Source organism: Eptatretus burgeri, chromosome 5 (assembly GCF_056783735.1).
Source record: "Eptatretus burgeri isolate ZD-2024b chromosome 5, Ebu_testis_v1, whole genome shotgun sequence".
Lineage (NCBI taxonomy): Eukaryota > Metazoa > Chordata > Myxini > Myxiniformes > Myxinidae > Eptatretus > Eptatretus burgeri.
This window is the reverse complement of record NC_140965.1, coordinates 48,780,664-48,795,913: the sequence shown is the minus strand read 5'-3', so window position 1 is coordinate 48,795,913 and position 15,250 is coordinate 48,780,664. Positions and strand designations below refer to the sequence as shown.

The 15,250-nt window shown below is 40.7% G+C and overlaps 1 protein-coding gene across 8 annotated transcripts in view; it reads right to left on the bottom strand.

Annotated features, from left to right (window-relative positions):
* Positions 1–9,729: 9,729 nt before the first annotated feature.
* PLEC (plectin) overlaps positions 9,730–15,250 on the bottom strand; it is a 202,636-nt gene continuing 197,115 nt past the window's right edge. For all 8 annotated transcript variants that reach the window (XM_085881786.1, XM_085881784.1, XM_085881787.1 and 5 more), the window contains one exon: positions 9,730–15,219. In XM_085881786.1, the coding sequence (XP_085737912.1) occupies positions 11,236–15,219 (3,984 nt within the window). In that variant the 3' untranslated portion in view covers positions 9,730–11,235. The remainder of the gene's footprint in view (positions 15,220–15,250) is intronic.

The following is a 15,250-nucleotide window of genomic DNA, read 5'->3' as shown; positions in this document are numbered from 1 at the left end:
ATGCCTTCAGTTTCTGTTTGTTTGTTTGTTTGTTTGTTTGTCGGCACGATAACTCGAGAACGAAAGAAGCGACCAATGTCAAATTACACCACATGATTCACGAGGGTGATGGCTGGTGCTGATTAGATTTTGGTCAAAATCGGTCAAAGGTCAAGGTCACAGTGAGGTCAAATATTCGATTTTTGATGGTTTGGTGCAGATAACTCGAGAACGGAAGAAGCTACCAATGTCAAATTACACCATGTGATTCCGGAGGGTGATGGCTAGTGCTGATTAGATTTTGGTCAAAATCTCTCAACGGTCAAGGTCACTGAGGTCAAACATTTGATTTTTGATGGTTTGGAACAGAATCATCCTGGAAACTTCTGGTTTGCATCGCTGCCTTCTCCAAAGATGGCTTTTATTAGACAATGTCAGAGGTAAAGTTGACGATTTCGTTAGTACCAGTCTATGACTGCTTGTTTGTTTGTTTATTTGTAGGCACGATAACTCGAGAACGGAAGAGGCTACCAATGTCAAATTTCACCACGTGATTCAGTCGAGTGATGGCTCGTGCTGATTAGATTTTGGCCGAAATCGGTCAAAGGTCAAGGTCACAGTGAGGTCAAACATAATTCCGTAAATTCATGTGGAGAAATGGAAATTTTTGCTTTGCTCGACGTTACGAGTTTATTTTAACTTCGATTTTAATTTTGTCTTCGGTTTTTGCGATCGCTTCGGACGCTTAAAACTCGGTTGTCGAAATTCTGGTAAAAATCGGATGTTTTGGAGACGTTTTAAAATTGTATAAAAAATATTTCACTCGACGCGTCACGGGTCGTCCCATGATGCAGTGCGCTCGAGCAGACGCGTCGTTGAGTTACATTAAGGTATAATATAATTGCGTGGAGAAATGGAGATTTTTGCTTCGGTCGACGTTACGATTTTTGATGGTTTGATACAGAATCATCGTAGAAACTTCTGGTTTGCGTCGCTACCTTCTCGAGAGACAGCTTTTATTAGACAAGGTCAGAGGTCAAGTTGACGATTTCGTAAGTACCAGTCTATGACTGCTTGTTTGTTACTTACGAAATCTAAAGATTTCGTCAGTATATTGATGACTTCCGTTTCTGTTTGTTTGTTTGTTTGTTTGTCGGCACGATAACTCGAGAACGGAAGAAGCTACCAATGTCAAATTACACCATGTGATTCAGGAGGGTGATGGCTCGTGCTAATTAGATTTTTGTCAAAATCAGTCGAAGGTCAAGGTCACAGTGAGGTCAAACATCCAAAAAATGATAACTCGAGAATGGAAGAAGCTACCAATGTCAAATTACACCACGTGATTCAGAAGGGTGGTTGCGAGCGCTGATTCGATTTTGGTCAAAATCGGTCAAAGGTCAAGGTCACAGTGAGGTCAAACATCCAAATCATTCGATTTTTGATGGTTTGGTACAGAATCATCGTAGAAACTTCTGGTTTGCATCGCTACCTTCTCCAGAGACAGCTTTTATTGGACAAGGTCAGAGGTAAAGTTGACGATTTCGTAAGTACCAGTCTATGACTGCTTGTTTTGTTTGTTTGTAGGCACGATAACTCGAGAACGGAAGAAGCTACCAATGTCAAATTTCACCAGGTGATTCAGGAGGGTGATGGCAAGTGCTGATTAGATTTTGGTCGAAATCGGTCAAAGGTCAAGGTCACAGTGAGGTCAAATATCCGATTTTTGATGGTTTGGTACAGATAACTCGAGAAGGGAAGAAGATACCAATGTCAAATTACACCAGTTGATTCAGGAGGGTGATGACTAGTGCTGATTATATTTTGGTCAAAATTGCTCAAAGGTCAAGATCACAGTGAGGTCAAACATCCAAAAAATGATAACTCAAGAACAGAAGAAGCTACCAATGTCAAATTACACCACGTGATTCAGGAGGGTGGTGGCTCGCACTGATTCGATTTTGGTTAAAATCGGTCAAAGGTCACGGTGAGGTCAAACATCCAAAACATTCGATTTTTGATGGTTTGGTACAGAATCATCGGAGAAACTTCAAGTTTGCGTCGCTACCTTCTCTCGAGACAGCTTTTATTAGACAAGGTCAGAGGTCAAGGTGACGATTTCGTAAGTACCAGTCTATGACTGCTTGTTACTTATGAAATCTAAAGATTTCGTAAGTATATTGATGACTTTTGTTTCTGTTTGTTACTTACGAAATCTAAAGATTTCGTTATTATATTGATGACTTCCGTTTCTGTTTGTTTGTTTGTTTGGAGGCACGATAACTCGAGAATGGAAAAAGCAACCAATGTTAGATTACACCACGTGATTCAGGACGGTGATGGCTTGTGCTGATTAGATTTTGGTCAAAATCGGTCAAAGGTCAAGGTCACAGTGAGGTCAAATATTCGATTTTTGATGGTTTGGTACAGATAACTCGAGAACGGAAGAAGCTTCCAATGTCAAATTACACCACGTGATTCAGGAGGGTGATGACTAGTGCTGATTAGATTTTGGTCAAAATCGGTCAAAGGTCAAGGTCACAGTGAGGTCAAATATCCAAAACATTCGATTTTTGATGGTTTGGAACAGAATCATCGTAGAAACTTCTGGTTTGCATCGCGACCTTCTCGAGAGACAGCTTTTATTAGACAAGGTCAGAGGTCAAGTTGACGATTTCGTAAGTACCAGTCTATGACTGCTTGTTTGTTTGTTTGTAGACACAATAACTCGAGAACGGAAGAAGCAACCAATGGCAAATTACACCACGTGATTCAGGAGGGTGATGGCAAGTGCTGATTAGATTTTGGCCAAAATCGGTCAAAGGTCAAGGTCACAGTGAGGTCAAACATAATTCCGTAAATTCATGTGGAGAAATGGAGTATTTTTGCTTCGCTCGACGTTACGAGTTCGTTTTAACTTCAATTTTAATTTTGTCTTCTGTTTTTGCAATCGCTTAGGATGCTTAAATCTCGGTTGTCGAAATTGTGGTAAAAATCGGATGTTTTGGAGACGTTTTAAGATTGTATAAAAAATATTTCACTCGACGCGTCACGGGTCGTCCCATGATGCAGTGTGCTCGAGCAGACGCGTCGTTGAGTGACGTTAAGGTTTTTCGTGGAGAAATGGAGTATTTTTGCTTCGCTCGACGTTACGAGTTCGTTTTAACTTCGATTTTAATTTTGTCTTCGGTTTTTGCGATCGCTTCGGACGCTTAAAACTCGGTTGTCGAAATTCTGGGACAGCGATGAATAACTGATGTGTGTGTATATATATATATATATATATATATATATATATATATATATATATATATATATATATATATATATATATACATATATATATATATATATATATATATATATATATATATATATATATAATAAATAATGTCTTTTTTCAGATTCTTCTGAAAAGTAATACACCTATTATCTGGCATATCCTGCTGGTACTGAATCACTTTTTTAAAAATAAAAACAAAATGGAATTTTTATTAGAAATCTAGTTTTTGTCTGGGGACTCGTGATCTGCAAACCACAGTGTAAAATCGTAGACCACAATGAATTCAGAATTCAAGCTCCCCTTGGGCTTCTGACTGATTCATGCTTTTATTAGACAAGGTCAGAGGTCAAGTTGACTATTTCGTAAGTACCAGTCTATGACTGCTTGTTTGTTTGTTTATTTGTAGGCAGGATAACTCGGGAACGGAAGAAGCTACCAATGTCAAATTACACCACGTGATTCAGGAGGGTGATGGCTCGTGCTGATTAGATTTTGGTCAAAATCGGTCAAAGGTCAAGGTCACAGTGAGGTCAAATATTCGATTTCTGATGGTTTGGTACAGATAACTCGAACGGAAGAAGCTACCAATGTCAAATTGCACCCCTTGATTCAGGAGGGTGATGGCTCGTGCTGATTCGATTTTGGTCAACGGTCAAGGTCACAGTGAGGTCAAACATTCGATTTTTTTTGATGGCTTGGAACAGAATCATCGTAGAAGCTTCTGGTTTGCGTCGCTACCTTCTCTCGAGACAGCTTTTATTCGACATGGTCAGAGGTCAAGTTGACGATTTTGTAAGTACCAGTCTATGACTGCTTGTTTGTTTGTTTGTTTGTAGGTACGATAACTCGAGAACGGAAGAAGCTACCAATGTCAAATTTCACCACGTGATTCAGGAGGGTGATGTCAAGTGCTGATTAGATTTTGGTCGAAATCGGTCAAAGGTCAAGGTCACAGTGAGGTCAAATAACCGATTTTTGATGGTTTGGTGCAGATAACTCGAACGGAAGAAGCTACCAATGTCAAATTACACCACGTGATTCAGGAGGGTGATGGCTAGTGCTGATTATATTTTGGTCAAAATCGGTCAAAGGTCAAGGTCACAGTGAGGTCAAACATAATTCCGTAAATTCACGTGGAGAAATGGAGTATTTTTGCTTCGCTCGACGTTACGAGTTTGTTTTAACTTCGATTTTAATTTTGTCTTCGGTTTTTGCGATCGCTTCAGATGCTTAAAAATCGGATGTTTTGGAGACGTTTTAAGATTGTATAAAAAAATATTTCACTCGACGCGTCACGGATCGTCCCATGATGCAGTGCGCTCGAGCAGACGCGTCTGAGTTACATTAAGGTATAATTGTGTGGAGAAATGGAGATTTTTGCTTCGGTCGATGTTACTATTTTTGATGGTTTGATACAGAATCATCGTAGAAATTTCTGGTTTGCGTTGCTACCTTCTCTCGAGACAGCTTTTATTAGACAAGGTCAGAGGTCAAGTTGACGATTTCGTAAGTACCAGTCTATGACTGCTTGTTTGTTTGTTTGTTTGTTCGTGAACAGTATTACGGAAAAACTCAATGGATTTTGACGAAACTTTGGTTAGGTCTGGTTCAAGGATCATACCATTAGATTTTGGACTTGGTCCAAAATCCAATATGGCTTCTACGGCGGCCAATTTGAAAAAATATTTGAATTTTTTTTTTTTTTTGCATTATTCATGTTTTAAGTGATTTCCAACCCCCACCCCCCAAAAAAAAATTGTTAGAGAAAAAAAAAATTTGCAACTTTTTTTTCAACAAAATTTCGATTTCTTTTTTTTTGCATTTCTGCATGTTTAAGTGATTTCCAACAAAAAAAAAACATGCCAAAATTATAATTGCGGCTGATTTTGGAACTTCAGGTGGATATACCCACGTAAAATCAATTTCTGTCTCAAGGAATCTAGTTATGACGAATTAACTGAGTATTTTAAAGGGAAAGTTGCAAACTATAACTCTGAGCACTGTTGACGTCAAATTGAATGAATAGGATATCAGGTTCACTTGAGTGACCTTGCAGTATTGGCGGTGGAGGTTTCGCACTCTACAGAGTGGCTCCCCCTTTAGTTCTTCTTGTCGTGCTTTTCTTTGCCTTGCATAAATGTATCCGTGTATGCCTGCATACGTGCTATGGTAATAAATGTCCTTGTGTGAATGTTAACCCGTTCGTTGTGTCCTCTTTCCCCAATTGAACTGCTATCTTGCTTTCGGAATAGTGGGCTTTTTAATAGCTGATAAAAGAATTGGGTCCAGTGAGGTCTCACGATAATACACCGCTCGGTTATCCCAGAACGGAACGAACCGCTTAAGCGGTTCGTGTCCAAGCAGGCCTCGCTGAGGTACGGTCCTTGGTAGGCTGCCCACGCGAATACTTCGGTATGTCAATTAATTTGGCGATTGACCCTGTTGCGCGCGGGTAGCACATTGACTCGGCCGTGGTGTGCGCTTCGAGCACACCCGTGACTGGTTTTCGGCGTTGTTCCGGAAAGTCGCAACTTAATTGTCTGTCCGGTGGGCGAGACGGCCGCCATTGGCTAAAGCGGCTGTTCGCACGCTGGGCGGGCGGTAAGTTCGTAACAGTATAATGGCGTAATGGCAGCGTTTAAAAAAACAACAATAACTTCCGATATTTCGTCACGTGCCATTACGTCACGTCTGATTGCCTCTTCAGTTTGCTCATGTCTTATTCTTAGTTCCTCCTCTGTGAATATTTTCTGTTTGAGGATATTGTCATGTCGACGGCGAAACTTAAAAGCAAATGTCCGAATATATTTTAAAATTTGTGATGGACTAAAAACAACAACTTCACATATTTCGTCACGTGCCTTCACGGAGCCAAGGAGAAAAAAAGAAAATGTGCCTTGACGGAGAAAATAAGTCTCGGGTATGCTAAACATTACCTCGACGTGTTTCGACTTATGAGTAACCTACAAGGAACTTGTGTCAACGATCGCATAACGTGCCTTCAACTTATTCCCAGCGTAGTGGAACATGTGAGCCATACGGCGAGTACGTCGTAAAATTTTCAGCATGCTTGAAATTTCACGACGTACTGGACGTACTACGACGTATGACAGCGTACTTCATCGTTTTTCAGCGTGCTATTCACGTAAACCAAACTTACCCATAACGTATTCGACTTGTGCCAGCGTTTTAGACACATTTTTCAGAGGTCGGCATACGCTGGCTAAATCGTCAAGCTGTGACTGCGATGTTGACACTTCCAATTCTCAGGCAGTTATGATTTGTATCGGCGAGCGGCAGCTTTTTAATAGGCTATGCCATGTGATCGGCGATATTTGCAGCGCGCTATGCCTAAGTTAGACTATCGTTGGGCATAGGTTGGGAACGCCAACAACACGCTAATCATTCGTTGGTATAAGTTATCTATAAGACAACGAAACGTTCTGTGTACGTTACTAATATGTTATGCATATGACCAACTCGTGATGAATACGCCAAAAACTTTTTAAAAAACATCAAAATTTCAGCGTACACCAACGTTTTACATACATTTTAATACGTTGCCATTGCTGGCTAAATCGTCAAGGTGTGACTGCGATGTTGACACTTCCAATTCTCAGGCAGTTATAATTTGAATCGGCGAGCGGCAGCTTTTTAATAGGCTACGCCTCGTGATCGTCGGCGATAGTTGCAGCGCTCTATGCCTAAGTTAGACTAGAGTTGGGCATAGGTTGTGAATGCCGACAACACGCTAATCATTCGTTGGTATAAGTTATCTATAAGACAACGAAACGTTCTGTGTACGTTACTAATATGTTATGCATCTGACCAACTCGTGATGAATACGCCAAAAACTTTTTAAAAAACATCAAAATTTCAGCGTACACCAACGTTTTACATACATTTTAATACGTTGCCATTGCTGGCTAAATCGTCAAGGTGTGACTGCGATGTTGACACTTCCAATTCTCAGGCAGTTATAATTTGAATCGGCGAGCGGCAGCTTTTTAATAGGCTACGCCTCGTGATCGTCGGCGATAGTTGCAGCGCTCTATGCCTAAGTTAGACTAGAGTTGGGCATAGGTTGTGAATGCCGACAACACGCTAATCATTCGTTGGTATAAGTTATCTATGACAACGAAACGTTCTGTGTACGTTACTAATATGTTATGCATATGACCAACTCGTTATGAATACGCCAAAAACTTTTTTAAAAACATCAATTTCAGCATACGCCAACGTTTTACATACATTTTTATACATTGCCATTGCAGGCTAAATCGTCAAGGTGTGACAGCGCCTTAAGATCGCGAGTGGAAAAATATATCGAGCGCTCCGAAATCACATGTTTTAATGCGATTTCAAGTGATTTTCAAGACTCTCGACAGCACCGTCGCGCTGATCGTTGATAGCTCCATCTAACGGAATGAGTTAAATCCGGAAGAGTGTGATCGTTATTCTCGGATATGGTTCGAGCGGAGCTGTGAGTTGTACGACCTGTTTTTGGAACTCTATTGTTGCCAAGAGTTCTGGCAGGTTGTTGTGCTGTGTATTCAATTCTGTTACCAGCCATTTTTGAGATCGAGCCAATAAAATATCGTGCCTACCCCGAGAGGCCGATTTGAAACACAGTGGTGTGTTTTGTTGTTCTTTGTCCACACCTGGACTGCTTGAAGCTCGGACATTAACGTCAGTATTCCGTGCTGGAAGATATTAAACAGCGGGATCACGACAATATATAGATGCCACGATAGGTACACTTGAGTTTGAGGAAGCCCTTCCATCAAAATTGACCAAATCAAACCGGATTTGTTTTTTATATGTTGTACTTATGGACATTACGCACAGCTTCTAGGAAATTAAATTGCGAGAAAAAATAAAAAGTTCAAGTGGGCGTGGCTCCGCCCACAAGGGCCGTGGGACGCCCCTCATACAAAAGACATAACTAGACCATGATGTCGAGCTTGTGTTCAAGTTTCATCAAGATCGCATCAAACGTCACGGAGCTATGCTCTGGAGAGAGTCACAAACATAGACACACAGACAACAAAAATAGTGGTCACTGCTGGCGCCCGCGGACCAAAAAACCCGATGTTGAACTCATCCTCAACCATTTCTCGTACATGCATGTGCCGATGCTGTTTAAACTTGCCACACAGATAATGAATGATGGTTTACATACTCGTCATGTTTTTTTTTTCGAGATCGGTGGCCATTCTGTTACTTAAATGTGTTCCCAACCATTTCTCAGACATGCATGCTCTGATTTTGTTCAAACGTGGCACAAGCGCAGTACATGATTGCATACACTTGCATCTCACTTTATTTTGCGATCTGATTAAAGATGGCCGACTGGTAGACTGGCGGCCATTTTAGTCGTACATAAATATGGGCTAGCCCTTTAACTCATTACAGCAAAATTATGAAAACAACGGGGGCTATGACCTTTTGTGTTTTTTTTTTTTTAACTTATAATTCCTTTACGCCACTGTGTGCATGTGCATGCGGGATGAGACGGCGTACAATATTGAAAACTTCAGAGGCAGAGTGCTGCTAAACTGCAAGTTTTTTTTTGGAAGGACCAACAAGCCGATTCATGTTTGACAGTGTTCAAGTATATCATTGAATTTAAATAAAATAAAGATGTAAAAGATTGTAGAACTTTTTTTTAACCACCATTGACACACTGTCTTACACCACCTTATTTAACATGTTACATGAATTATTCATGCCTGTTGTTTGTGGCTTTTATGACATCACTATAAAAAGGTAAGTTTCCTGTTTGGAATGATTTTCAATTTTGTTTGATTGCCAGACAGGCAAAGTAAATTTTTTTTTTTTTAACTCACTGTGAATGCATGATCGGCTCGAATTCAGAGGCAAAGTACCGCTAAACTGTGAGTACATGTTCCGATTTGTATTCAAAATATAACATTCAATTGAAATCAAGTTGTTCCTCGATCATAAACTGACGTTTGTGAACAGACAGACAAATTGAACCATTTGCTTAATGCTGCTTTTCGCTTCCTCGATCATAAACAGACAGACTGAACCAATTGCTTTGTGCTACGTGTGTGGGGTAACTATTTTGTTTCTCTATTCTCCTGCTTGTGGAGCCATGTTGCTCAGACAGTTCAATCTCACTTTTCCCTCCAAGGCCTCAAGTTGGCAGTGCACCGCCATCTCATGTAACACCACCCCCTCCCTTTCCTACCTGAAATCTTTTCCCCCTCCATTAACGGAATCCAACCCTTCTACTTGCATGTTAATATTTCCTTTCTCCTGCTCTCGTTCCTTTACCCGTTTGCTCATTCCCTTGATTATGGAATCCACCTATTCTCCCACTGTCAATAGATTGTCTATCATCTCACTTTTCTGCAAGCTAACATTTTGTCAATCTATACAAGTCTCTCTGAGCCTTGGTCTAAGACTCGAAGTAAAATAAATAAAAACTTGCTGCAGAAAGGTATGCTTTATAAACTTTTATTAACAAAGCAGGTACTTGAATTGATCAGCAACAGTGAAGCCTAAAATATATATTTTTTATTTTCAGAATATATCTATCCTATTTGTTGAATTTAGTGAAAACGGTAACCACAAACAATGCATGCATGCTTCAGCAGTAGCAAAAAAGAAAAGCCAAACCACTTTCTGAAAGTTCCTTTCTATTTACACATCCTGAGTGGGTCACTTGTTTTTTTTGTTTTGTTATTAAAAGGCATTTGGTGATAAAATAGTGCATCTATATGACAAAAGGATAGTGTGGGTCGGCTTGAAAGAATAGGCCATTATTTGTCTACCATAGCCTCATTCTGTATTTGGAGCTAGCTATAGAATTGGCACTACCCAGGGAAGATGGCCTTGCAGTGCAGGCAGGATGGAACAAATGGTTTTACCTGCATTGTATTTACTTTGTCCTTGAAAATGAACAGCAACTGATATTCAGCTATGCATGTTATCCTTTGCCAAATTTTATGCACCCCTCCCTCCTACAAACTGCCACCCCCACCCCAAATTATGGAAATGGGTATTTGCTTATCCTATGAATGGGAAGAAGCATCGTACAGGGTGGCCTGAAAGTGTCTTTACCCCCGATAAATTTCTGTCAAGGAGAATGATGGAAGGCATACAGATACGATGACTCAATTATTGTAAGTAATCACATCTGTATAATAAGAGTTGAAGAATGATTGCTTTACCGGGGAGGGGTAAAGCGACTTTCAGAACATACTGTAGAATGTGAAGGATGTCTATGGAAGATAATAAAGTGATAATCAAGCTACCTTCAAAAGGCACACCAGCAACAAACTTGTAGCTTTGTTGTACACCAAACCCTTGGTGTCACAAAAAAAGATAATTTGGGTGGAATTCATGAACCTTGAGGTGGGGGAGCGGGAGGCATGGATGATGGTGGTAAAACTTGAGTACGTAAAAGAGCAATAATACATTCGTCCACATTGGTTCGTTGGTGATGCGTGCACATGAAACAAGTGAGGCACAACATGGGGATAGATTTCATCTCGTCCGATCAATGGTTGAAGATGCATACTGTACTTTTTCATGCTCAAAACGTTATCATGATAGATTCAGTTGTTTCAATCACGTTACTTATCTCACCTACAACTCAACAATTTCAATCATGTTACCTACAACTCAGGCATTTCATCAGTCACAGCACTGCACCCTTTCCTTTGGTGACACTCATTCCAAAGGAAATTTGCTAAAACCAACATAAAGGCCATTAAAGACTTGCATGCAATCTCATACTGTACATGATTCTGAAGGCACTGCACCCAAACTCATCTAGTGTTACAAAAGTACTGCTGCTGGGAGTCTGACATTTGCTCATTCCTAAAAAAATACAAACAAAAGCAGTATTACAATACATTCGACAAAATTAAATTATCATTGTGCTCCTGCCTTGGCAACTGGTGAACACCTTTTTTTTTTTTATTCCCTTTGCAATTTTTTGATTACGATCTGTGGGTATAGCCGTAGCTGATCGACTTGTGAGTGGAGGAGTAGGATGACGTGCTGTAGGAGGACGAGGAAAAGCCAGGTGAAGAGGAGGAGGAAAATCCAAGAGCCGAAAGGTTCGCACCGGAACCCAAGTCGAAGCTGCCTCTCCGTGAGCCTTGCCTCGAACCATAGACTGAGCCCAGGCCGCCTCTGTTTGCTACAATTCCACTCGCCTCGAGGAGTCGCACTCCATTCTCTGCATCAACCATGGATCGTTGAAGAGCATCTTTGTAGGAGATCCTAGTTCTTGATTTGGGGCAGGTAAGGTACTTGAAGTGAGAGACAATATTGCGGAGTTTCTTTATATTTGAAGAGTCTACAATGCCCTTCTGTTGTGCTTCCTCCAGTGACAAGCGTTGTGGATTCCCTGGCTCTACAAGTCCTCCTGTAAGGTACTGAATCTCCATGTACCTACGGCCAGACTCGTATTCAAGCAAACCTTTTTTCAAGGCTGGGGAGGGAGCCAGTTTCATTTTGCTGATAGGATCCTCAAATCCAAGGAAAGCTTTCTCAGCTGGAGCTATCAACTGCGCCATGTGATTTTCGATGAGTCCACTGGAAACGGCGTCTTTCAACGAGAACCGTTTTCCCGTATCGGGGTCAATAATTCCACCAGTGCAAGCTTGAGCTTCGAGTAATTTTTGTCCTGTGAACTTGTCTACAATTCCACGCTTCAATGCTTGACTTACAGATACCTTTTCTAGTTTTTGTGTGTCCAGGATACCACCAATGGGTGCACACTCTTCTGGATCATCCCAGGCCATTTGATCTGTGGTCTGTGAAGGGCTTGCTGAGAATGAAGATACTGCACTGCTGGCAATGGATGAAGACTTTGAACCAAAACCACTTGTGCTGTTTGACTTGCCCATAATCATGTCAACAATATCTGTTAGAGCCAGTTTTCCGGCACGGTATAGCTGCAGGGAATGCTGATCCAACTGACCCTTGGCAAGGGCATCATTCATGTTGTACTGCTTTCCCGATCTTTTATCTACAATGACAGAAGACGTTTTTCCGTCACTCATGACAGTTGTGATTTCTTCCCATTCGCATTCCTGCTCAGCAAGCTGCATGTATGTGGTGTAGTCTATTACCCCCTTTTGAAATGCTTCTGCAACTGACATTTCGATATTTGTATCTGGATCTACAATGACAACTTTGCGTTTTCGCACAGATGAAGTTGAGGACATTTTTCGGTCCTTTTTCTTTTCCTTAATTGGAAGGAGGCAGAGCCCAGTCTCAGAATCATTTTTACAGCGGTCCTTCAACTCTAAGTACGTAAGATTTTCTTCAGTGTTTGGATCAAAGAAGCCTTTAGTGTCATCAGAAGGATCACTCAATATTTCATTCATCTTCTCATCAAATAGTTCACGACTATAGGCCACCTCAACAGGAAGTCTATGGCTAGCTTGAGGGTCAATGATACCACCTGTGGCAATCTGTGCTTCCAGGAGACGAATACCATGATCTTTCAAAATCAATTCTTTCTTCATTGCTTGAAATAAGGACAATAACTGTCCTGAATAAGGATCTCTATAGCCTACCACAGCTCGCTCCGCGGATTTTAGTTTATCCTTGTATTCGGTTCCAACTACTCCTTTAGCTACAGCCTCTTCCACAGAGAGTTTAACATTGTTAATGGGATCGATGATGAATCCCGTTGCTGCCTGGGCTTCCAAAAGTACCAGACCAGTTCCAGGTCTCAACAGTCCCCTTTTGATGGCCTTGTAAATGGAAAACTTTTCCTTTGTGGCCTCGATGTAAATCCCAGCAATACTGGAAGAACCTTCAAGGTAAATCTTGATTGATTTGCTCACTGCTTCCACCGTCTTTCGTCCTGATTGAAGATCCTTTGCAGTTTCTTCACTTATCACTTTGCTTTTCAACAATTCTTCCAGCGTAAGTTGTCGACGAAGGCCACGGAATGTAATTTTTGATTGCCAAGTTACCTCGATGATCTCAATGATCATGATGACAAGGCGTCGTATGGTGATCTTCCCAGAACGATACATTTTAATTAGCTCTCTCTTTCTCTCTTCTGTAATGTATTCTGGATTGTACAAAATTTCCCAAACAGAGATCGGTTTTCCAGCAAGTTTTCCAGATGGTATATCAACCATCGTGTTCTCAAATGTCGTCTTTGTTTCTTTCTCAGGGATGTAAGATGTGCATACCCTTACCTCAACGATTTCAATGATCATGACGACAAGGTGCTGTATGGTGATCTTCCCAGAACGATACATTTCAATTAGCTCTCTCCTTCTCTCTTCTGTAATGTATTCTGGATTGTACAAAATTTCCCAAACAGAGATCGGTTTTCCAGCAAGTTTTCCAGATGGTATATCAACCATCGTGTTCTCAAATGTCGTCTTTGTTTCTTTCTCAGGGATGTAAGATGTGCCTCCCCTTACCTCGATTATTTCAATGATCATGGTGATAAGGTGCCGTATGGTGATCTTCCGAGAACGATACATTTCAATCAGCTCTTTCCTTTTCTCTTCTGAAATGTATTCTGTGTTGTACAAAATTTCCCAAACAGAGATGGGGTTTCCAGACGGAATATCAACCATCGTGTTCTCAAATGTCATCTTTGTTTCTTTCTCAGGGATGGAAGATGTGCCTACCCTAACCTCAACGATTTCAATGATCATGGTGACAAGGTGCTGTATGGTGATCTTCCGAGAACGATACATTTCAATCAGCTCTTTCCTTTTCTCTTCTGTAATGTATTCTGCATTGTACAAAATTTCCCAAACAGAGATCGGTTTTCCAGCAAGTTTTCCAGATGGAATATCAACCATCATGCTCTCAAGTGTCGTCTTTGTTTCTTTCTCAGGGATGTACGATGTGCCCACCCTTACCTCAACGATTTCAATCATCATGGTGACAAGGTGCTGTATGGTGATCTTCCGAGAACGATACATTTCAATCAGCTCTTTCCTTTTCTCTTCTGTAATGTATTCTGTATTGTACAAAATTTCCCAAACAGAGATCGGTTTTCCAGCAAATTTTCCAAATGGAATATCAACCATCGTGTTCTCAAGTGTCATCTTTGTTTCTTTCTCGGGGATGTAAGATGTGCCTACCCTTACCTCAACGATTTCAATGATCATGGTGACAAGGTGCTGTATGGTGATCTTCCGAGAACGATACATTTCAATCAGCTCTTTCCTTTTCTCTTCTGTAATGTATTCTGTATTGCACAAAATTTCCCAAACAGAGATCGGTTTTCCAGATGGAATATCAACCATCGTGTTCTCAAATGTCATCTTTGTTTCTGTCTCTGGGATGTACGATGTGTCTACCACAACTGTGTTCTTGGCTATATTAATAGGGACATCCTTCGTTACCTCAATGGCATTTGGGGTATTTTTTGTTTTCAACATCGCTGTCATTTCCCTTGTCTTTTCCTCCATAAGCTTTTGAATCTCTGTACGTTTTTGCTCCTCAAGCCTTTGCAGTTCTTTTAGCCTCTCCTTCTCCAACCTTTGTATTTCCTCTCTCTTTTCCACCTCATATCGTTTCTGTCGTTTTTCCATTTCATTTAGTTTTTTCTGCAAGTCTAACTTTTCTTGTTCGGCATGTTTTCTTTCTGCTTGAGCCTTTACTTTTTCGGCTTCCAAGATACGTTTTTGCTGTTTATTCAATTCGGACTCGGTTGTAGTCTGTTGTTTAAAAGCTGCTTCCATTTTTTCTCGCAATCTCTTGTTTTCTTCTTCCTGTTGTTTTCGCTTTCTGGCTTCTTCTTCCAGCAAAGCTTTGGCTTTTTCCAATTCCAGTTCGTATGACTTTCCCAACTTAATTTTTTCGTCACTCACGACCTTGTAATCTTTCATTAAAACATCTCTTTCTTTTTGGTACTTCTGTGAATCATCGTTCATCTGCTTCTGCAGTTTCTCGATTCGTTGAGTCATCAATACTTCTTCATGCTTTGAGGTCTGCAACAAAACAACAATGGTTTTATAAACT